This window comes from Leptonychotes weddellii, chromosome 6 (assembly GCF_054177405.1).
Source record: "Leptonychotes weddellii isolate Sample4059 chromosome 6, ASM5417740v2, whole genome shotgun sequence".
In the NCBI taxonomy this organism is placed as follows: Eukaryota; Metazoa; Chordata; class Mammalia; order Carnivora; family Phocidae; genus Leptonychotes; species Leptonychotes weddellii.
In genome coordinates, this window is record NC_138374.1 from 128,393,781 (window position 1) to 128,415,961 (window position 22,181).

A 22,181-nucleotide genomic window follows, 5' to 3' on the forward strand; every position below is an offset into this window, starting at 1 on the left:
CCAGGCGGCGCCGGCGGCTGCAGCAGGTGGGCACCGTGGCGCAGCTCTGGATCTACCCGGTCAAGTCGTGCAAGGGGGTGCCGGTGAGCGCGGCGGAGTGCACGGCCTTGGGGCTGCGCTGCGGCCACCTGCGGGACAGGTAGGGCCGGGCCGGGGCTGCGCGGGACCTGCCCGGGACGGGGTGGGGCGGGGGCCGCTCGCGGAAAGGGGTCTAGAGGTTTGCCTCTTGCGTTTCCTGGGTTGTTGGTTGGACGCTTTGCCTTTGATCCTTTAGCTGGGGAGGTCAGTTCATGTCTGGTTCAGGTTTGGAAAGTTAGGTAGGGGTAGACCCTTGCCCCTCCCTAGATGAGAGGTTCCTCCTCTGTAGAAGGACGGGGTCTCACCTGGTTATCTTCAAGTCTCCTGCTAGTTCTAAACTTTCTGATTCTATCTCAGTCTACGGCACAATAGTAGAAAATAAAATGCTGTGAGCACACGTGGGCAGACAGCGGCAACGCCGAAAGCAAGTCTCGTTCAAGGACACTGGCTTTGGTCTTGCTGGAGTTTGCTCCTCCCACGTCTGTCTCCAGTCCTGGAGCAGGTGCCTAGGAGACCCGGGGTGGTGGGGGCGGGGGGGAGACTTGATCCACTTTCATAAGTAGTGAGCGGGGTGAAGTCTTGTGTTGGGAAGAGGGGATACCTGGGGCACTCACTGCAAATGTAATATTTGCCATTAAGAGAATAGTGTGTCCCCTCTCCCCAGAAGCAGAGTGGTCCTTAATGAAGAACTCTGGGGAAAGTCTCTACCCACATAAGGCCCGGCATATGGAAATTCCATTCACCTCCCTCAGAAAAGAAAAGGTGTCCTGTCCTTTAACTCATCCCAAAGGTCAGGCTACAGATACATACTCACTGACACAGAATTATGCAGCTGGATATCTGGAAGGCTCACTTGATGGTGAAGAATGCAACATTCTAGAAAGAGTGAACAAGGAAGAACAGAATCCCCTTCTTTGGTTCATTAGGGTTAAGATGCCTTCCTATCTGGCTGGGGTGGTTTTGTTGTGGTTCTCTGTATACAGAGGGAGGGGACGTTTGCCAGGTGGTCATTCAAAGAATCTTCTAGCAGAGACTGCTGCCTTGAGTTCACTCCAGGACACATGTATTCACTCTTCTCAGCTGTCTTCCTTTAAAAATGTGGACTCTCACAGCTTTGGAAAACTTCAACTTGTTTTAGAGAAATGTTGTGTATGCAGACCATGTAACTCTTGGGGATTTTCCATCCTCCTCCGCTCCAGATATCTAATCCTGGACGGATTTTTGAGTTTTGTTTTTGCTTTTAGTAATCTCTACCCCCAACGTGGGGCTAGAACTCAGGACCCTGACATCAAGGTCACATGCTCTACCACTTGAGCCAGCCAGGCGCCCCTAATCCCGGAGAGGTTTTTATTTATTTATTTATTTATTTATTATTATTTATTTATTTAAATCTATACTTTATTCAGATTTTCTTGGTTTTCCCCTGATGTCCTTCTTTTTCTATCCTAAGATCCCAACCAGGATACATTTATGATTATATTTGGATGTTGTGACTCCTTGGGCTTCTCTAGACTATAATAGTTTCTCAAGCTTTTATTGTTTTTTGATGATCTTAAGAGTGTTGAGGAATCCTGAGTGGACATTTTGTAGAGTGTCCTTCAGTTTGGGTTTGTCTGATGTCTTCCTTATGGTTGACAGGCATTATGGATTTTTAGGAAGAAGAGCACAGAAGTAAAGTTCCATTCTTCTTATATCATATCAGGAATACACAACTTAACTAAAAAAAAAAACTTTTTTAAGTTTTTATTTAAATTCCAGTTAGTAACATACAGTGCAATATTAGTTTCAGGCATACAATATAGTGATTCAACACTTCCATACACCACCCGGGGCTCATCATGACAAGTGCCCTCCTTAATCCCCATCACGTATTTAACCCATCCCCCCACACCCTCCCCCTGGTGACTGTCAGGTCTCTGTAGTTGAGAGTCATTGTTTCTGAGAAACAAACTGAGGGTTCTAGAGGGGAGGGGATGGGAGGATGGGTTAGCCTGGTGATGGGTATTAAAGAGGGCACGTACTGCATGGAGCACTGGGTGTTATACGCAAACAATGAATCATGGAACACTACATCAAAAAATAAATAGGAAAAAAATAAAATATTAGGATTTTTAGGGAAAAAAAGAATTTAGAAAACAGATACTATGTATATAGAAAATTAAGATGTCATTTCAAATTAGATGTCATTAAAAAAAAGGGGGTATAGTGATATGTTACCCATTTCTTAAAATATCGAGTTAGATCTCTATTTCAAAACTTCAGATGGATTAAAAGCCTAAATGTAAAAATAAAGCTATAAAATTAAAAAAAAAAAAAAAAGAGTCATTGTTTCTTGGGACGCCTGGGTGGCTCAGTCGGTTAGGCGTCTGCCTTCGGCTCAGGTCATGATCCCAGGGTCCTGGGATTGAGCCCCGCATCGGGGTCCCTGCTCTGTGGGGAGCCTGCTTCTCCCTCTCCCTCTGCCTGCCACTCCCCCTTCCTTTGCTCTCTCTCTCTGTGTCAAATGAATAAATAAATTCTTAAAAAAAAAGTCTTTCTTGATTTGTCTCTTTTTCCCTTTGCTCATTTGTTTTGTTTCTTAAATCCCACCTATGAGTGAAATCATGTGGAATTTGTCTTTCTCTGAATGACTTATTTCAGGAGAGAAGTGAGTGACCAGGAGGAACCGTAACATTTAATGAGCCACTGGAGAGATTTTTAAAACTTTTAATTTCCTGAGAGTCCTATCCCAGACCTGTGGAATCAGAATCACCCAGAGTGAAGCCACCCTGTGTAGTGTTAAAATCTCCCCAGGTGAATCTGCTGCTCTAATTAAAGGGTGGTATCTGGGGCCATTAACGAGAAGAGCATGTTTAGAGCTTATTCAAGTATGAAGGATTAGAAAAGCCTTCCTACTGCTGGGAAAACTTTAGGCACAGGGGTACTGGACACCCTCCAAAAACTGGGAGAAGCAAATTCTCATGGTGCACATCTAAAGTAAGTCAACTTGTGCTACTTCCTTCCCCACTTGAAGGACTGAAGTCATTTCTCAGAGAGATTTCCGGTTCTTATCTGTGTCTCTTCTGATCATCTGAATGACTATTTTCCCACGTCTCATTGTCACTACTTTGCTGTGATTATTGCTTTTGTGGAAAGAAAGGACTTGTCCTTTGCTTTTCTGCTTCCATGGGTATCTTAAAATAAATGGAACTTAAAATAAATGGAATAAATGGTTAGTATCCACTAACCCTTGTTTTGAACACTAAATGCTTGGGATGGGGTGGTGGGGCATGGAGATTGGGAGGAGGCAGGGCAAGGCAGTAGGATGAACACGGATTCAGTGCCTCATGTGCCTCGGACACTGAGCTGAATCCTGTCACATGCATGACCTTACACAAGCCTCAGCACCGTCCTGTGGGCTAGATGTTATCTCCACTCTGCAAGTAAAAAACAGCAGGATCAGAAAGGGTGAGTGTCTCACCCAAAGCAGTTATGTGCTGGAGGGTTGTGAACTCAGATATCTGTGGGTACAGCAGTCATGCACTTTTTATGAAGCCAGGGTGATTTAGAAGAGCAAGGATTGCACGGAGGATCAGGAGACCCGAGCACAGTCATCTAAACTTTCTGAACCTCATTTTTTATCATTTACAAAAGAAAGGGCTTGGACTTGATGGTCTCAAAGACCCTATTTCATCTAGGTTTTATTTATTAAAGGATAATTGAAACTCGGAAGCAAGCTAGAAAGAACTCTGCTAAATGACAGCTATTCTCTCAACTTAATAATAATGAAACTACAAACAGCCTGGAATGCAGGAAAAGGCCCCTTGGATTTAATTCCATGTTGAACCATTCTTTGGAACCATTCTAAGAAGCTGGGCTCTTCCTCCATAAGGGCTCTGTCCTCAGATTTCTAGAACTATTTTGTTCAAAGCTCTCAATAAATTTGTGAATGTTTGGCTTGGGCACCCTGGACTTTGAGCTGGTTCAGAGTCTGCCTAGCAGAACACTGCATGGCCTGATTGGCCAGAAGGTGGGAGGGTTGGCTGCCCTCCTTGACCTTGTACATCCTGCTCTCCTTAGTGGGTATCTATTTGACTCCATGGGTCCTAAATCTGCCCTAGCCCTTCCAAAGGCAGCCCTTGATGTTTTCTGCACAGACTATGACCTCCTGGAGAAATGAGTTCTCTAAGTTTATCATCCTGAGCACATTACCCTCTGGCTGGCTGTGGCGGGGTCCCTGCTCCCCTCTCCCCTTTTCAGGCTCAGGCATTTCTGCTTCCCAGACCAATTTCTAAGTTTAAACATGAGGTTTTCCAGCTGTCCTGGGCTCTGCTCCCCCACCCCCATGATCACTCGGGGCACTGTTGTTCTTTTGGAGGATCTGAGCCCTGGCCTCTGTACTGATTCTCACACTGCACACTCCTGCTTTAGGAGTGAGAGAAGGTGTTAGTTTGGGGACAACTTGGTCGCGAAAAATCCACGCTCCAGACTTACTTTCTTTCAGATCTGGCAGAACAGAGATAATTATTCATTCACTGGGCATCATTTGTATGCAAGAGATGACATATGCCATGACCCCATTGGGCAGGGTAATGAGAGTGGTCGGGGTGTGTTATAGGCAGCAACTTTTTGCCTTTTATTGGTGTCTCTGTCCTATCCCGGTGTTAGACCGCCTGCAAGCTGCCACTTGACTTTCCACTTGCAGCAGCGAGCACACAACGTCCAGCTCCGCCCCCCGCCTCCGCCCTTCTCACCGTTAAGGCCCAGGGGTTAACCCCTACGCTCTTAAACAGCAGACTGAAGCTCAGGGCGGGGCGCGTGAGCCCCAGCGAAGGGCTGAGGTGGAGGTGGATGGGGACAAGGAGACTCAGCCCAGAGAGGGACTCACGGTCAGAAATAACATGCAGATTCCTGCTGGGACATGTGTCTGGCTGGGTGCAGATCTCCGAGGGAGTCCCGTTGGGTGCTAGGGCATGTTGGAAGTTTAGGGTGCAGGCTTTGGGAGGATGAAGCAGAGCAGGGTCATCCGGGACTCTGTACCCAGGGACGAGGCTGAAAATAGGAACAGGGCCCAGCCCCGAGGGAATGGGGCGGTAACAAAGTTACAGGAATGCCCTTGGTCACAGAACCCCGTAGGCGAGCAGGCCAGACAACCCTGGGAGCCAAAGGTGGCTTGTCAGAGAGATGGGGGCCTGCCACTTGGGAAAAACCAAGACGATTCCCGAGACACCTTTGTACCGTCGTACCTCCACCATCATGCCCTGACACCAACACACCTGCTGGTTAGCGGGCCCAGGTGCCACTTGGTGGCAGGGACGGGACACCTCCCAGGGTCCGGTGAGGGCCAAGACGGAGCTGCCTGTCCTCTGGAATCAGACAGCCTCATCAGCTTAGGACAGGCATTCCCACTTGGTTCCAGTCGTAGCTGGCAACGTCTCCCCTAGAGGAGGCGCCCCTCCTTCTGGAAGGGTCTGCGGTCCGTCCCTTCCATCCGCTCCCGTTTGGGAAGCCCGGGCTTTCGGCAGCTTCTCATAAGCCAATGCCTGCAGCCTTTGTCATGCGCTGCTCTTGTGTCCTGTCTCAGCTGGTGGCATCGAAACTTACTTTCTCCGGGGGGAACAGCGCTTTTTAAATATCTTTTAGTCGTCAAATCGTCAAGAGCTACGCTCCGCTGTAGATAAAAGCGTAACCGACCTACCCCGGCCAGGCTCTCTCCCCTTCCCGGGAAAGCTCAGCCCTTCTCCCCCGAGATATGATGCAGCGTGACAGCTGAGCCTGGAACAGCGGGCTCTCTAGAAGAAAGCGGAGTTCTGATCTAACTCACGGTGTGTGGGCATCTTCGTTCTCTGAGTCAGAGCATGCGCACGAAGAGGGGAGGCTGTGTGGGGGTCTCCTGATGTCAGACCTGCGAGCCCCAGCAGGTTAGACTGAGTGGAGGCCTGTTCGCATCCTCCGGCCTCCTGAACATCACAAGTCCCTGTCCAGGGTTCTGGTGCACTTGGGCCGGGAGTTCGGGCCCCATCTTGTTCCACAGCAAAAAGACCTGGAAGACGTTTTGCTATGAGTTTAACAGGGGCGGGGAAATTTCTGACCACAACAAAGCCCCAGACTAAGCATCAGGATTCCCTAAGCGGCGAGGGAAGGTCCTTTAAACCAGCCTCATTTTCTGCATTTTCGGAACTGGGGATTTTCATACATTGGCCAGACGTTTTCTCCGAGGGCTGTTTCTTCCAAAGAAGCTGCTTTTAGGGGCACCAACTTTTGGATCCAAAGAATTTGACCAGATCGGGGTAATTGTCTAGAAAAATACTGTTGGATCCCGAGTCTGGGCAGGGGAGAGGGTTTGATGAAATAGGAAGCTAGAGGGAAGCCTTTGAGAGGGTGGAAGAGGCTTTTCTGAGCATGTTCGTGTTTGTTCCTCGGCAGGTTTTGGCTGGTGATTAAGGAAGATGGACACATGGTCACCGCCCGGCAGGAGCCTCGCCTGGTGCTGGTGTCCATCACCTGTGAGGGAGACTGCCTGATCCTCAGGGCTCCGGGCATGGACCAGCTGGCTTTGCCAAGCAAGCTGCCTTTCTCAAACAAGCTCTATGATTGCAGGTGCTCTGCTTGGGGCCCCTGGGGACCTGACGTGATTTTCCTGTAGGCTCCTGCCTGCACCTGTCTTGCTCCAGTGTGTATAGTAGGTGATGCATTTGGTAAAGGAAATATTTCAGAGAAGCCTGGCCAGGGCTGGGATCGATGCAGTGCTCGGGGGTGAGTGGGTGAGGCAGAGTACTGTTTTAAGGGTCCCTGGGATTTGTTTTACTCAGGTATGGTAAGGCATGCGGAGGGGCAAATGACCGTGATGAAGAAAGACGGACGTTTTCCATATTCGCGGGTCCCTGGGGGTGGGAGGCTTGGCGTGTCATGCGGGACCACACAGAGGAGCAGCAGGGGTGGGCTGGGGTAGGGTGCGGGGTTGGGGAGACGTGGAGGGGGGAGCGAAAGCCTTTTTTTTTTTTTTTAAAGATTTTATTTGTTAGAGCGAGAGAGAGAACATGAGCAGTGGGGAGGGGCAGAGGGAAAGGGAGAAGCAGACTCCCTGCTGAGCCAAGCAGGGAGCCCGATGGAGGCTCAATCCCAGGACCCCAAGATGATGACCTGAGCCGAAAGCAAATGCTTAACTGACTGAACCACCCAGGTGCCCCTACAAGAGCCTTTATTGTGGTTTCCACAGGAAGTCCCAGGCAGGGCGGGGTAAACAGCTTCAGGGTTGGCTAGTTTGAGTAATTTCAGTGGGCTCTGGGGCGTAGAGACTGTCTCTGGGTGCCTGGTACCTGGCCCTGGGCGATTAGGGCCGGGGACAGTGGCCTGGCGGGACAGAGCCCAGAGAGGAGGTGGTGGGGGGTGGGGGCTCTGGATTGGTGGTCGTGCTGTCGAAAGGTGAGTGGTTTCCTATCTGTAGGAATTGATTAGCCCTGGGAGGGGCAGTTCCTTCCACATCAGCAAGGCCCCAGGATGCCAAAGCATCAAGAATACAGGAAACGCAAAAGCATGATTAATACCTATAGAGAGAGGGGATGCCAAGGGCCAATCTTTAGAGTTTGTCTCTGTTTATTCAGGTTGGATGGACTTCTGCTCAGCATCGGCAGCCCCCGAGCCAGGCAGACAAGGCAGTTAGTGGAGACTACCAGCCATATCTCAGGGTTGGGTGAGAAGGCCCTAGAACTTTTCAAGGTGACTGCAGCCTCTCAGGTCTCTGGCCCAAGGCAGATGTAGGAGATTCCCACCCCTGGCCTGGATATGCCTCAGTCCTGGGCTTCCTTTCAGTCTGTAGGACCCCTGCAGGGCCGTCAAATTCCATGGCTCCCCGGGGGTCTTGTCCTGTGCTACGGGGAAGTCCTAGAGGCCTGGGTACCTATCTTCGGGTGCTCTGGATCCCTCTGTAACACCTGAGCATTTTCAGCGTGTGGAGATTGGAGTTGTCCACCGGTCCCAAGCCTCAGAGGAAGGCCACAGATTGCTCCCTGTGCCATGATTGTATGCTTTTTCAAGCAGAATGTCTGAGCTGAAAACCGTCATTCAAGGTTCTGAAATTTCAAAAGCCTGAAATAATAATTCATCGAATATAATATTTTAGCTAATTATCTCCCCAAGCTCATGAGGTGGATATCATTAATTCTACTTCACACGAGGAAAACAGGACTCGTATCATGTCACGCAAGGCAGAGCTGGGATTTGAACCCTCCTGCCTCCCAGTGTTCGCTCTTAATGCCTATGCACAGGGAGAGGAAAAGCTTTGCTGTATATAATATTTATTCTTTGAGAACTTTCCAGCAAAACTGGATTTTCGTTGTAAAAATCCATTCAAAGGGGCGCCTGGGGGGCTCCGTCGGTTAAGTGTGGGACTCTTGGTTGCAGCTTGGGTCGTGGTCTCAGGGTGGTGTTGGGCTCTGCGCTCAGCGGGAGTTTGCTTCTCTCCCTCTCCCCCTGCCCCCCTCTTTCTCTCAAAATAAATCAGTAGATCTTTAAAAAAAAATCCATTCAAGGCTTTATGTCTTAAGTATTTTAAATTTTAAACAAAATTTTACTTTTTATGCTTAGTAATTATCGAAATTTATAACTCATTTTGTTGTGACCCGTTGTACACAAATAAAAATTGTCATGATAACTCAGTCCTGAAAAAATTTCTTCTCCTTTAGAGCCTTAAGAAACAGAAAATTTAATTGGTTAAAAAGTGATCGATAACCATAAAATTATGTAAGAGAAATAACGTGTACATCTGTATTCGAGAATAAAAAGAGGAATGATATAAAAATGTGGGCTATTAAAGTAGACCTTAACCAGATGTTTTATTTATTTATTTTTGTATTTTCTAAAGATTTTATTTATTTATCTGAGTGAGGGAGAGACCATGAGTAGGGGGAAGAGCAGAGGGAGAAGGAGAAGCAGACGCCCTGATGAGTGGGGAGCCTGATGTGGGGCTTGATGCCAGGACCCTGAGATCGTGACCTGAGCTGAAGTCAGATGCTTAACCCACTGAGCCATCCAGGCACCTCTTAACCATATATTTTATTTTATTTTTATTTATTTATTTTTTTAAAGATTTTGTTTATTTGAGAGAGTGAGTGAGAGAGAGAGCATGAGCATGGGGAGGAACAGAGGGAGAGGGAGAAGCAGACTCCCTGCTGGGCAGGGAGCCCGATGCGGGGCTCGGTCCCAGGACCCCGGGATCATGACCTGAGCCGAAGGCAGACGCTCAATGACTGAGCCACCCAGGAGCCCCTCAACCATATATTTTAAGAAAGGAAGAGGAGCGGATGTCAAACCACCATGGCATTTAGATTCCATTGCATACTTAAAAAAGTATAATTTTATATATTTGTATATTAACATACATAGTATGCTTTATAATTATATTTTAAATGTTAATATTTATAATTCAATGGAAATTATGTCTTTTACAATAAATTAAACTTATGATAAAAATAGTTTACATGTCAACTTGCCGTTCTGTGAGGGGTACATAGCTTTTAAACATTTTTTTAGCGGTATTCCAGCAGAAAGACTGCTGTGTTATCTAACTGACTCTGTGCCCACCTTGTGGGTAGCTACCATGTTACACTGTCCAGTTTCAACTGGAGACACAAGGTCAGGGGAGTTCAGTGGTTTGTATAAGGTCACAGTCCTTATAGAGAATGGTGGAGTTCCACTTTGAACCAGTTCTGCCAGACTCCAAGCTTAGGCTGCATCGACCACACCACAGTCCCTGTCCCCTTTGAAAAGTATCGTGAATCCTTGCTACTCTAAGTGTGGTCTGCAGACCAGCAGTTTAGGCATCCTGAAGCTTGTCAGGCAGGCAGAATCTCAGGCTCCAACCAGACCTTCTGAAGCAGAGTCTGCATTCGCAGGCATGTTAGGGTTTGAGAGGCTCTTCCCTGGAACGTTCTACTGCCTCCCCTTCTGTTTCTGTCCAGCTTTGGCCCTTGGCCCAAAGACCACTTCCTGGCGCTCTGGGATAGTCAGGTCCCAGCGGTCTAGTTGTCCCATCTTTGTCCCGTCTCTCAGCGTGTTGAGGCAGGACAGTAACTTGGCGCTCTCTTGTGACCCTTCCAGGCTCTTTGGTATGGACATCAAGGGCAGGGACTGTGGCGACCACGCAGCTCAGTGGTTCACCAGCTTCTTGAAAACAGACGCTTTCAGGCTGGTTCAGTTTGAGAAGCACATGAAGGGAAGACCATCGAGGGAAATTTTCTCTACTTCAGTACCGAATTACCAGGTGCGCTTCCAGAGAGCTGCCCTTCGCTTCTGTCAATCACCCCTCTGTGTCCAGCTTCCTTCTTGACCCACAAAGGGGGTCCCCAGTTAGGAGAGTGTAAGAACGGCCCAGGTGAGGGGTCTGAGGGCGCGTCCTGGGCAGGTGTCGGGGCTGGAGAGGGAAGTGGCTCCGAGCGGAGCAGGCTCTCCAGCATGCGTGGAGGATAGATTGTGTCTGGACTGTGGAGGGAGAGGCTGGGGGTGACCCCCAGTGAGATGGGGACTCAGGAGACACTCACGTTGGGAAGTGAGAAGTTCATTTGGGACTGAACCAAGGGTCTTAAAATTACCGAAGCCGACTTTCTCCTGGGGCTCCCTTGGCCATCAGTCTGATTTGGCTATATCAGGCACCTTCTCAGGAAGACCGCCCTGTGGGGCAGCTGCAGCCAAAGCCCAAAGCCCTTGATTCTGCAGCGAGCTAGGGTTTAAAATGCCAGCACCTCCTTGAACCACAAGCTGTGTGAATGCAGGGATTTTCACACTGCTGTTTGCCCACTTAGAATGGTGCCTGGTACAGAGTAGGTGCTTCATACATAGAGTGAATGGGTGCCATGTGGGGAAATGGGGACCAGAGCATAGCTGATCAGCCGCGGGTCCTTCCCCTGTGTGATGATGATGTTGTGGGAAGGGGGTCAGGGCTGGGCGCTGGAGTGAGGACCGGGGAGGGTCCTGGAAGGTGATGTTGGCCCTCAGCCCTTGCCGCTGTCTTTTCCGAGTGGCGGGGGAGCCCCTGCGAGGCCCAGCGGCGGGAACTGGTCCGGCCCTGACTCGGCCGGATGCAAGACCACCGTGTCCCCTCCCCTCCCCGAACACCACTGGCCCTCCCTACACAACCCCTCTGGCCTTCGCTTTGCTTTCAGCTGGGCTAGGGCATTTCACGGGGCAGGGAGGCCTGAGGGTGCCATGTCCCTGGTGCAGGTGGCCTACCCAGACTGCTGCCCGATCATGATCCTCTCGGAAGCCTCCCTGGCGGATCTGAATACCAGGCTGGAGAAGAAAGTGAAAATGGACCAGTTCAGACCCAATATCGTGGTGACAGACTGCGATGCTTTCGAGGAGGTAAGAGGCTTACCGCTTTTGTGCATGAAGCTCAGATGTGCTGTTCAAGACGCCCACAGGATGGTTGTCCCTTTACCCAGCCCCAGCTCAGACCCTCCACGGTCAGCTGTGAGGGAGACTGTCCTCCTCCAAGAGTCACGTGAACCTGGGAGAGCCGGCCACTTACTGCTGCCCCTGTCACCCTGGCCTCAGGAGGGCGCCGCTCACCCGTTCATGTGTGGGCCCCAAAGCAAGCAGTCAGAACTCCAAACTAGATCGAGTCAGGAACTAGGTGAGAATGTATCCTTATGGCTCAGAGGTAACTAAAGGGAAATGAAGATGAAGAGAACAGCCAGGAGTGCTCAAGGATTTGAGACTCCTGGAAGGCCCAGATGCTAAAGTGGAGGCCAAAAGGATACAGGAGATCTGCCTGTGAACGGGGCCCTGGAGAGGGTCCACGCTGTGGCCGAGTTCAGTCCCGGAGGACCCACATGCTCTCCTGTGTGGCTGACGGCAGGAATTTCTACCCTCTCCAGCCACAGCCCCTCGTAGCCCTAACAGGACACCCACATCAAAACCCAGTTGTCCTGCGATCTGTACAGAAATACGTAACTGTGTGTTGCTTTGTGCTAAGAAACATCGAGAGTCCTGTTAAACATTGGGGGTGGGCTAAACTTTATGAGCCTGGAAATGACCAAGGCAAATCCATTCACTGTGTGTTTACTGGGCACCAGACACAGAACTAATGTATTACTTCATGCAAATCCATTCATTGTGTGTTTACTGGGCACCAGACACATAACTAATGTATTACTTCATACAAATTAATTCTATTTGATCCCGATGACAACCCTATGAAGTCTGTATTACTGTCTCCTTTTGATAAGGAAATTGAAGCTGGGGGGCCTTACGCACTTGTTGGACATGTGATTGGCAGTTCTGGGATTAGAACCTCAGACTTGCACCTCTGGCTCCTGAGGGAGTGAGGGCATGCTTCCAATTTAGAAATCCCAAGTAGCGAACTCTGAGGGGAGAGGCTCTCCATTCTTTGCTCCCTTGGGTGGCCACCTTTCCTTTGGCGTGAGTAAAATGTGCCCTTATTTGCTGATAAGTGCCGTCCTTTAGAATAAACCTTTGCGGGGGCACCTGGGTGGCTCAGTCAGTTAAGCATCAGACTCTTGGTTTCAGCTCAGGTCGTGGCCTTGGGGTCGTGGAATTGAGCCCAGAGTGCTGGTGTCTATGGAGGAGGCCGCACAGGAAGGGGCCCCGACGTTCTCGGGCAGTCAGCACCTTGAGGGAAGAGACTTGATTTTTCTCCCCAGGAATAAATCCCAGGTTTGGTGGGACTCAAAGTTAATACAGTGTCGGGGGGGCCTCCTTCAGAAAAGACAATAACACAGCTGCAGGGCCTAGAAGGGGTCAGGTGCCAGAGAGGGGACTAGCCTGCCCGTCCCCCCTGCTCCCCCACCCCTGTGGTCTACTGGTGTGCATAAGCGTGGAATCCTTAGACGCTTGCTAAACACAAATAAAATCGGTGCTCGATGTTGTTGATGCAAGTGGCTGAGATTTGGATTAGAAATTAGTCCATAAAGCAAAAACACCTTCACAGAAATCCTGTAATTGCTCCACTATTTTCTGAGAAATTTTCTTTTAGGGAATACATTTTTTCTTGATTTGTCTCCACTGAAGGTCCTAATTTTAGTAAGATTTTGAGCCAAGAGGAATAAGAAGAAAAGCTACTCCTTAGCCAGATTCCTGTCGAAAGAATTTTTGCTTTCCTGGAATTTGCCAACTAAGAGTTTTTGCTCTCCTGTAACTTGTCAAAGTAAACCTAAGGCTAATGTGAGCCTAATCATGTTCTCTTAGGCAATTTGAGTGGGTGGAGTCTTTTTTTGTTTTGTTTTGTTTTTTAATTAAAAAAATGTTCAGTCACCTTGAGCTCTCTGTTTTAATTCCTGCATCATGATGGGCTTACTGAAATAGTAACGTAAGTAAGGCAGAATACTCTTATTTTTCCTCTGGTTGTATACATTTAAAAAATGTATGTATAAGTCCTCTTAAGTATGTATGTATGTATAAGTCCTATAAAATGTATGTATAAGTCCTATAAAAAATGTATAAGTCCTCTGGTTGTATACGTTTAAAAAAAAATCCTTCGTGTAAAATGATGCTCATGTTGCCGATTTATCTTCCTTGATATTAGGAAGGCCAATAGTTAGGGGCCTGATGCATTAACCTGTCTACCCAGGCACTGTTGTAAAACTATAACCTTTTCAATTAGTGGGACTCTATTAAATATTGATGTAAAATGCTAATGTACGTAAATATTTAATAGACCAACTAATAATAAAAAAATAGCGAATCTAAGCATGGTGCAAAGAGTCCGGCCATTTTTTTTATTGCAAAAATATAGAGCAATAGTAGAATGCATTGTGCAACATTTGCTCTTCATGACCCAGTACTTGGTACTTTTTCCATGTAACTCAGAATGTTAAGCAAGTTTTAAAAGGTGGCTTCCCTTGGGCCAGTGTAGTGTGTGTGAGTTCGGGGAATACAGAGCAGTGGAGTTTAAAAATAATACAGTTGACCAATGCTTCTTGTCTGTGTCCTTGGCCATTGCAGGAGTCAGGGATCAGGTGTTTCCCGAACTTTGCTCACTTTCCTGGTACGCAGGACTTAACTTTTTTTTTTTTTTGGAATATCTTGTTTGTATCATTTCTCACTCTGCAGTATGAAAGAACTGTGGAGAAGCTTGCAGAAAACCTTGGGTGTGTTATCTGTCACTCAGGAAACTTCAAGAAACTTCTAAAGAGGGTAGATCTTGAAGCCAGGCAGCTGTGGTTGGACTCCCAGGCCCCTCACTCTCTGTGTGCACTGGGTCCTCTCAGTCCTATCCTTTGCAGCTGTTGAGAAAGAAAGTTTTTGCAAACCATTATGACCAAACTCGCAGTCCCCCAAATCGGAGTGGGGTCGAGTTCGGATTTTACTTGGGCGCATACATGCGTGCATTGGAAGTCTCTGTCCTGGAATAAGAACATCATCTCTGCCCGGGCTTCAGGGATTTCTGAAGAAGCAATGCCAAGGACAGCATATAAAACAATAACAAAGTAACAGTAACAGCCAAAGCTCCCAGTTGTCAAATGTGCATTATGTCCCAGGCACTGTGCCAGGCATTTTGGTACAGCATCTGACTTCATCCTTCTCCTTACCCTTTCCAAACTGCAGGTCATAACCCATTATTGGGTTAGAATTTCAGTTCTATGGGTCCTGACCAGCACTACAAAAATAAAAAACAAAAAAAGCAAACTAGAATAAAAGGTATCAGAGTTATATACATAAAAGGTATGTAGTAAGATGAAGACTTGTTCTGTGGGCTCCTGGGGCTACAGCAGTCCTCGGCATCCTCTGTGCTCAGTGAAGTCACCATCTGTCACCATATGGCATTATGACCATCTTTTTTTTTTTTTTTAACGATTTTATTTATTTGTGAGAGAGAGAGAAAGAGTATGAGTAGGGGGAGAGGCAGAGGCAGAGGGAGAAGCAGACACCCCACTGAGCAGGGAGCCTGATGTGGGGCTCGATCCCAGGACCCTGGGGTCTTGACCTGAGCAAAAGACAGATGCTTAACCAACTGAACCACCCAGGCGTCCCTAAAAGTAATTTTTTAAAGTACCACTTCCTTTCTGTAAAGAAAAACTTGAAGGAATAAAAATCCTTCCCCATCCTACCGTCAAAAAGTAGCCTATGATAACATTTTGTTGTGTTTCCAGTATTATTTATGTGATATTGTACGAGTAATATTGAATTCCCCCATTTTCACTTAATGGTAGATGGCACACAGCTCTGTCTTTACAAATTCTTCATTAGCATAGTTTTTGTGGTTCCATATTAGTCCATCTTTGAACTCTGCCGTAACTTACTTAGCCATTCCCTTAGAACTGAGCATGTAGGCTATTTTCCATTTTCCCTTACATAAATAATGAACAGCTTTGTAAAACAGTCTTTATCTACATTTCTCAACTTATTCTTAAGAAATGCAAAGTCAGAATTTTACGGGCTTTTCATATATATTGCCAAATGGATTTGCAGAAACCTCGTACCAATTTATGTTCCCACATGTTGAGCAGAAATGCGCCTTTTGTCTTGTACCCCGGCCAGCACTGATGCCTATAATCTTTACTAAATCCGGTAAGTGCAAAGTCCTGTCTCCTGTAAATTGGTAATTCTTTGTGTAAGGAGTCTTGTGTTAGTCAGTCTGTGAAGGAAGTTTGGCCTTGAGGCAGAGTTTTACTTCAGCTAAGGAAACTTAATTCCAGTGTATAAACTGCAAGTTTATACACTGGCCAAGGTTCTAGAACACTCATGCTTACAACAGACGTTTATTGAGAGTTTGCTGGGTCCTAATCTCTGAGATAGATGCTAAACTTACAGAAATGAATTCACTGTGTCTGCCTGCAAGGGTCTGAGGATGAAGCAGGATTGAGGGCTCAGTAGCTGGAGGGTTGAGGGACGTAACCTCACTGGTGGGAGCCCAAAGAAAGGAACGCTTAGCACAGGGTATGTGTGTGTTTGTGGGAAGAATGCCACAGGATTTCTTGAAACGGAGAGCATTTAAATTTTGGAATAGGGATTAAAGAATATTGTTTTGCCTGTATATCTTAAAAACAGAAAAACAATTTTTGGCTTTGAGATAGTTGAACTGTGTGGTGTAATGGGAAATACATATTTGGCACTTGTCCCCTATTACAGCCCCTAAAACCCTTGGAATTTCCTGACTGATGGGATGGAAGTACTTTCTATTATTAACAGAATCCTATCAATCATACCTGAGTTATGCTAATGAGGTGAGTGGTAGGGTTGGGGGGTAGGTAGCTTCAGGTTGGAAGTAGGTCACCAGCAAAACCAAGCCTTGACTGGAAATTTGGAACTTTCAGGCACACCGCCCGCCCCACCCAGGCCTCCAGGGAAGGGAGAGGGGCTGGAGGTTGAATTCAATTGCAAATAGACAGTGATGTGATCATCGTGCCTAAGTAATAATACCTCCATAAAAACCATTAAAAGGCTGGTTTTGGAGTGCTCCCTGGTTGGTGAAGACGTCGAGGTGCTGGGAGGTGGGACCATGGCTTGGAAGCTCTGTGCTCCTTCCCTCATACCTTGTCCCCTGAATCTCTTCCATCTGACTGCTCCTGAGTTGTATCCTTTATAATGAACTGGTCATAGTAAAGCACTTTCCCGAGTTCTGTGAGCTCTCCTGGCAGAATATCCAACCTGAGGAGGGGGTCCTGGGAATCCTCGATTTATAGCTGGTTGACCAGAAGTACGGGAGAGCTGTACACTTGGCATCTGAAGTGAGGGGTGGGGGGGAAGTCTGTGGGACCGAGCCCTTAACCCAACATAGGGTGTGTGTAACTCCAGGTGGTTAGTGTCAGAAAGGGATGAAATCACAGGACCTCTCTTGGTGTCAGGGAATTGCAGAATTGGTGTTGGAAACACACCATGTGTTTGGTGTTGGAAAGAATCTGAGAAACTTCCTATATCAAAATGATTTTAAAAATGTGTTGTCGGGATGATAATGCTTCTGATAAAAAAAAAAAACAACACAGAAAAGGAAAACAAAAAAATAAAATTTATAAAAATACTGTTTAAACTTGAGGAGCCTTCCAAATATATTGCTATAAATATATACTCATAGCTGTATATACAGGTTGTTTTTTTTTTTATATAAACAGACTTATTCTCCATATAGTGTGTATATATATGTGTGTGTGTGTGTGTGTGTTTTCTTCACTCAGCAACATCTTGAACATTATTCAGTTGATAAATAAAGACTCACATCCTCCTTTCTGCTGCCCAAACAGTAATCACTCTCCAAATGGGCCACATGTAGTTAGCCAGCCCATAGTTCATGGCTTCCCAAGCTCACGGTAATCTTGTGGCCTCATTGATACCAAGGATTTCTAAACAACAAACTTGTTTATTTACTTATTCGTCCTCTCAGTTTATCCCAACATGGCTTAAATAATCATTGAACGTGTGACATAATCTATTAAACTTAGGAGTAGCAATTAGAGAATCCAGAGCAGGGTACGGGGAGGCACGGATCTTGGGGCTGAGATTCAGGACGTCGAAAGGCTCCAAGGATGGCAGGAGACCCTGGCCCAAGGTGCAGGTGCCCAGAAGCTCTGTAGCTGTTGGTAGGGTAGGACTGCTGATCCAGTCTGTGTTCTTCAGGATAATTCCTTTGATAGCCCATGGCAACAACAGAGAGCTCCGGGTTTTGCCTTCTGTCTTACCCTCAGATGTCTTCTTGTCCATCTGTGGTGCATGGGTGTTCAGGAGTGCACCTTGGCCTCCCTTCTCACCTGGTGCCCCCCCCCACGTTCGTGTATATATTATTATATGTATATAATATATATAATATGAAATATATGTATGCACACATATACAACATATATAGAATATATATACAAAGATGGAATAGATGTATTCTATTCTCTCTCTTTAAATATATGTGTACAGACTATATTTGTGGTGTGTGTGTGTGTGTGTGTGTGTATACAGAGAGAGAGGGAAAGGGAGGGGGAGAGAGAGAGACTTGAGAGGGGAGAATCTCCTATCATACATTTAATTCATTGCTTGGTAGGTGCCTGTCTGGACTCTAGTGAAGGTGTCAAAGAAGCAAACACCCTCATCTGCACTGTTCTGTGTGCTCCACAATAATTGCCCCAGACTCTTAATTAATTAATTAATTTATTAATTAATTAATTATTTTTTTCCCCAGACCCTTAATTTATGTCTTTCTTTGGATGCTACTTGTCATGGGAAACCATGTAATCTTAATTTAGTGTTTGCCAATGTAAATGGCAAATTCATAGTAATTTCCTAGGCTGATTCCACAGAGCTGAGCCCATTGTGTACCGTGATCTCTCCTTTCTCACTGCCTTTCTTTCTTCCTTTCCTTTCTTCTTGCACCTTAAAAACTCCCTGGTTTTACCCCTTCACCGTAAATAAATGTCTTAGGGGCCTGGATTTTGCCAGACTGCAGAGAGGCTGCTCGCCAGCAGGGGGAGCAGTCAGCTCTTCTAGCTGTTTTCTGTGTTTAGGGAAGGCACTGCAACCTTGCGTGTGTCTGGTAGAACCTAATGGAAAATTGAATTTCATGCATTTTTAATTAAAATGAACTTTTAATAACTTAAGGTATTTTATTATCTTCCTCTAATAACTGAATTAATAATTACATTTAAACGTAATTCGCGTAGTGTTTTTTACTGCAAATAACGCTCTGCGCCAAAATGCCAACCGTGATCAGATTAGGGTGAGTGACGTTATTATATAAAGTGATTAATATTTTTGGAGGTCGTTAGAACTGCAATTTGGGGAGCTTCAGACAGTTTCTGTGAATGCAGACAGTTTGTTACTCTAAACTGGGTACTGCCGTTCTCTAAGAGCGGAAGAGCAGATTACCTCTGTTTTATTAAGCTAGGACACCTAATGGAACTTTTCAGACTTTCCTGCTTCATGCCACAGTCACAAGGCAGAGTTTCCACAGATCTGTGGCTTTGAAATGTGAAATTGATGATCATTTGTGCAAAGCCATTGAAACGCAGGTAGTTGGAGAGCTCTGGGGCGCGGATGGGCTCGCATTCCTGTGGCCGCAGCGCCCTCGTGTGGCAAAATGCATCCAGCCTTTGCCACGGCCCCCAGGCCAAGGCTGCACGTGACCCATCACTTCCCCCTGCGGGATCCCTATTACTGGTCACACTGGGGGGAGGTCCCATTCCGCCGGCTGAGCCACCTGCTCTGGTTGTGTTGCATATTTTTGCCGTTTGCACAGGGCTTGTAGTAAGTCCTGGCTGGGATATAGAAATTCCGTTACATGGGGGTCCTTGCCTTTTACAAGGGCAACATAGTCCGTCCAACAACCAGTTTGGAACACAGATTTTTCCACACAGCAGCAGTTTCATAAATGGTGGTTGGGAACCCAGCGCGTCCACAGAGACCTTTACCGCGGCTGTGCTCCTATTCCGAAGGAGATTTGTGAGCTGGGAAGACCCAGTTAGGGACTGGAGTATCTTTCCTGTGTTGGCTAAATCACCCCTGTAGGCCCTGGGGGTTCGTGTACCCCTGGGAGAGAAGCAGGTCATCAGAGGTGGAAGGAGAAACATTATGTGTTAGCCACCTCCCCCCCCCCCCCCCCCCCCGCTCTGTCCTGCCTCTCCTGTCCCCGGGGGTGGGGGTGGGGGTGTCAATAGATGCCTCATTTCCTCCCTTACAGACTGACTTCTCCCCAAAACCCTTAGACCCGCCCCAAACCTCATTTGGGTTGAGATCAGGAAACAATTTTTCAAGGGACACTTTTATTGCATCTGATTATAGGTACTTTGTTGGTTTCTGGAGCCTGGAGTGAGGCCCCTTCCCTACTACCTCTCACCTCTCCCCCTGAGGCCTGGACGGGGGTTGTCCTGGGAAATGCAGATCCCACAGAGGGCTTCCCTATTAGCAAGAGAGTCCTATAACATACCCTCCTTATATATGTGTGTGCATGTCTGTGTACATAGGTGTATGAATATGTATATCTAGGCATATGTAATGTAATCTATATGATCTCCATATGTGTGTGTGTATGTATATATATGTGTGTGTGTAGACAGATAAATAGAGACAGAGATAGATTTAAAAGCTGGGTGGTTAGAAGTCCTGCCTTCAGAATCTGAAGTTTTCAAACCTAGCTACTATGACCCTGAGAAAATTTTGTAGTCTCTCCAGGTCTTGGTTTCTTTGTGCAAAATGGGGATCGTAATAGTACCTTCTTCAGAGTTGTGAGGATTTATTGAAGCCCCAAGGTGGGTGTTGGCAGTGGCCGCCGTTTGAGGGCGGGAACCCAAAGCACCGCCAGGAGCTGTGGAATGCCAGCCCCCCCACCCCCCGCCCAGGGCAGGCTGCCAATCTGTGGAGGTGGGAGTGTTGAATGTGTATCTCCTACCTGACTTCCCGTGGGTGATGCCCCATTCATCAAAGAACTGTCAGATTTTAACTTGGCTTCCGTTGTAGCTTAGCTATAAGAACGCAGTGGGCTTGTCTTGCAAGCTAGACATTTTTCATTATATATCAGTAAATTGGCCATAAGTTTGCCATAGGAATCATACATTAACTACGGCGAACTGCCCGGCAGAGAAGGTCTGTTCTTGCTTTGCTGACAGAGTCGGGTTTCTGAGACAGTGAGTCAAGAGGTGGGTGGATCCTGGACTCACCCATGTGCCGTCTCCCTTTGTGTCCCTTTGGGAGATACTTCCTGGGGTCTGGCTGTCCTTTCTTCTGCTAGCCTCATAGTTAGGACCAGCCAAAGAGTAACCTGCTTTCAAGACTAATGAAGCCTTGATTCAAAAGATAACTTTTCCTTTCCTCCTAGGATACTTGGGATGAACTCCTAATTGGCAACGTAGAAATGAAAAAGGTTTTGTCTTGCTCCAGGTAAGGATTCTCTGAGAGTCAACCTCTGGGGGGTGGTGGTGTGTTCATTGGTCCCTAACCACCACCTAATCATTGGTTCTTGAATGGCAGGTGCATTTTGACCACTGTAGACCCAGATACTGGAGTGATAGACAGGAAGGAGCCACTGGAAACCCTGGGGAGGTAAACAGCAATGTGTCCACTGTGTTTTTAATACTATCTCCATCCCAGAGCTACCTGTGGGGGTAGGTGCCCCGTCCGAGCACCTTTCACTCTGTCTTCTGGTTGGCATGTGTCTGTGGGTAAGTTGCTTCCTCTTTTTTTTAAGGATGGATCTTCGAGTGCTTTTGACAGATTTTTCATTGCCTAATACTGTGTTTTGAAGTTTTCATGTCTCTCACATCAATTTTTAGTAACATTCACGTGTGTATGTCCACATTAAGGCCTCAAATACTGTAATTATTTTTACTGCACCTCAGATTTCTTTATTAGACTCAACATCAAGGATTATGAGACTAATTGAAGTTGCATAATGAAATATTAGAAAAATGGAAATGTAACCAGTTGTCAAGAGTTTATTTATTCGCGAGCTTCCTTTGGGCCCAGGTGTTTTGTTTTGTTGCTAGCTGACTTTAGTTATCAATAGAGAATGTGTTTTTAAAACTTAAGTCAACATTTTTGGGAGATATATTCTATTTTATTTTCTTTTTCTCTGTTTTGTTATTTGTTTCCAATGGTTTTGAGTTTTAGAGAAGAGGTTATTTCTTGAAGCCGTCGGATATGCAAATCTGTTTTGTTTTTTGATTTTTGAGATGCAGTGAAGTTAATTTTTTTCTCTTTAGACAGGCCTTTTGAAAAACATTAGCTTCATCAGTAGTCCAGCCCCATGCCAGTCATATCTGTATCTTCATTTTTGTTCACCAAGAGCCTCAGCTTTGGGCTTGTAAACTTGGGGGGAGGGGGGAAGCGTATTACTTTCATGCATTGGGCAGAAGGTTTGGAGGGGTGCCTGGGTGGCTTAATGGGTGAAGCATATGACTCGATTTCAGCTCAGGTCATGATCTCAGCGTCCTGGGATTGAGTCCTGCATCGGGCTCTGCGCTCAGCCTGTCTCTCAAATAAATAAATGAATTGACTAAAAAAAAAGAACTTGGCGAGTTCAGGCAGTTCCGTTTTGAGATTGTGTGAGCATTTGTTTCAGGGGGTTGTGAAGTTAGGGGTATACGTGCAAACATATACCACTTACTATTTTTTTTAAACATAACACTTATTTTTATTATTTTTTTAAGTTTTTATTTATTTTTATTTTTTGAGTAACACAGTTTTTTCAAACTGAA

The 22,181-nt window shown here is 46.6% G+C and overlaps 2 protein-coding genes across 2 annotated transcripts in view; both read left to right on the top strand.

The window, feature by feature from the left end:
- MTARC2 (mitochondrial amidoxime reducing component 2) overlaps nucleotides 1-21,782 on the top strand; it is a 24,912-nt gene extending 3,130 nt beyond the window's left edge. Inside the window, exons 2-7 of the mRNA XM_081823211.1 lie at nucleotides 5-139; nucleotides 6,484-6,657; nucleotides 10,156-10,318; nucleotides 11,275-11,415; nucleotides 20,804-20,865; nucleotides 20,956-21,782. Coding sequence (XP_081679337.1) covers nucleotides 5-139; nucleotides 6,484-6,657; nucleotides 10,156-10,318; nucleotides 11,275-11,415; nucleotides 20,804-20,865; nucleotides 20,956-21,031 — 751 coding nt within the window. The 3' untranslated portion in view covers nucleotides 21,032-21,782. The remainder of the gene's footprint in view (nucleotides 1-4; nucleotides 140-6,483; nucleotides 6,658-10,155; nucleotides 10,319-11,274; nucleotides 11,416-20,803; nucleotides 20,866-20,955) is intronic.
- MTARC1 (mitochondrial amidoxime reducing component 1) overlaps nucleotides 14-22,181 on the top strand; it is a 53,272-nt gene continuing 31,104 nt past the window's right edge. Inside the window, exon 1 of the mRNA XM_081825201.1 lies at nucleotides 14-139. The gene's annotated coding sequence lies outside the window, so the exon portion shown is untranslated. The remainder of the gene's footprint in view (nucleotides 140-22,181) is intronic.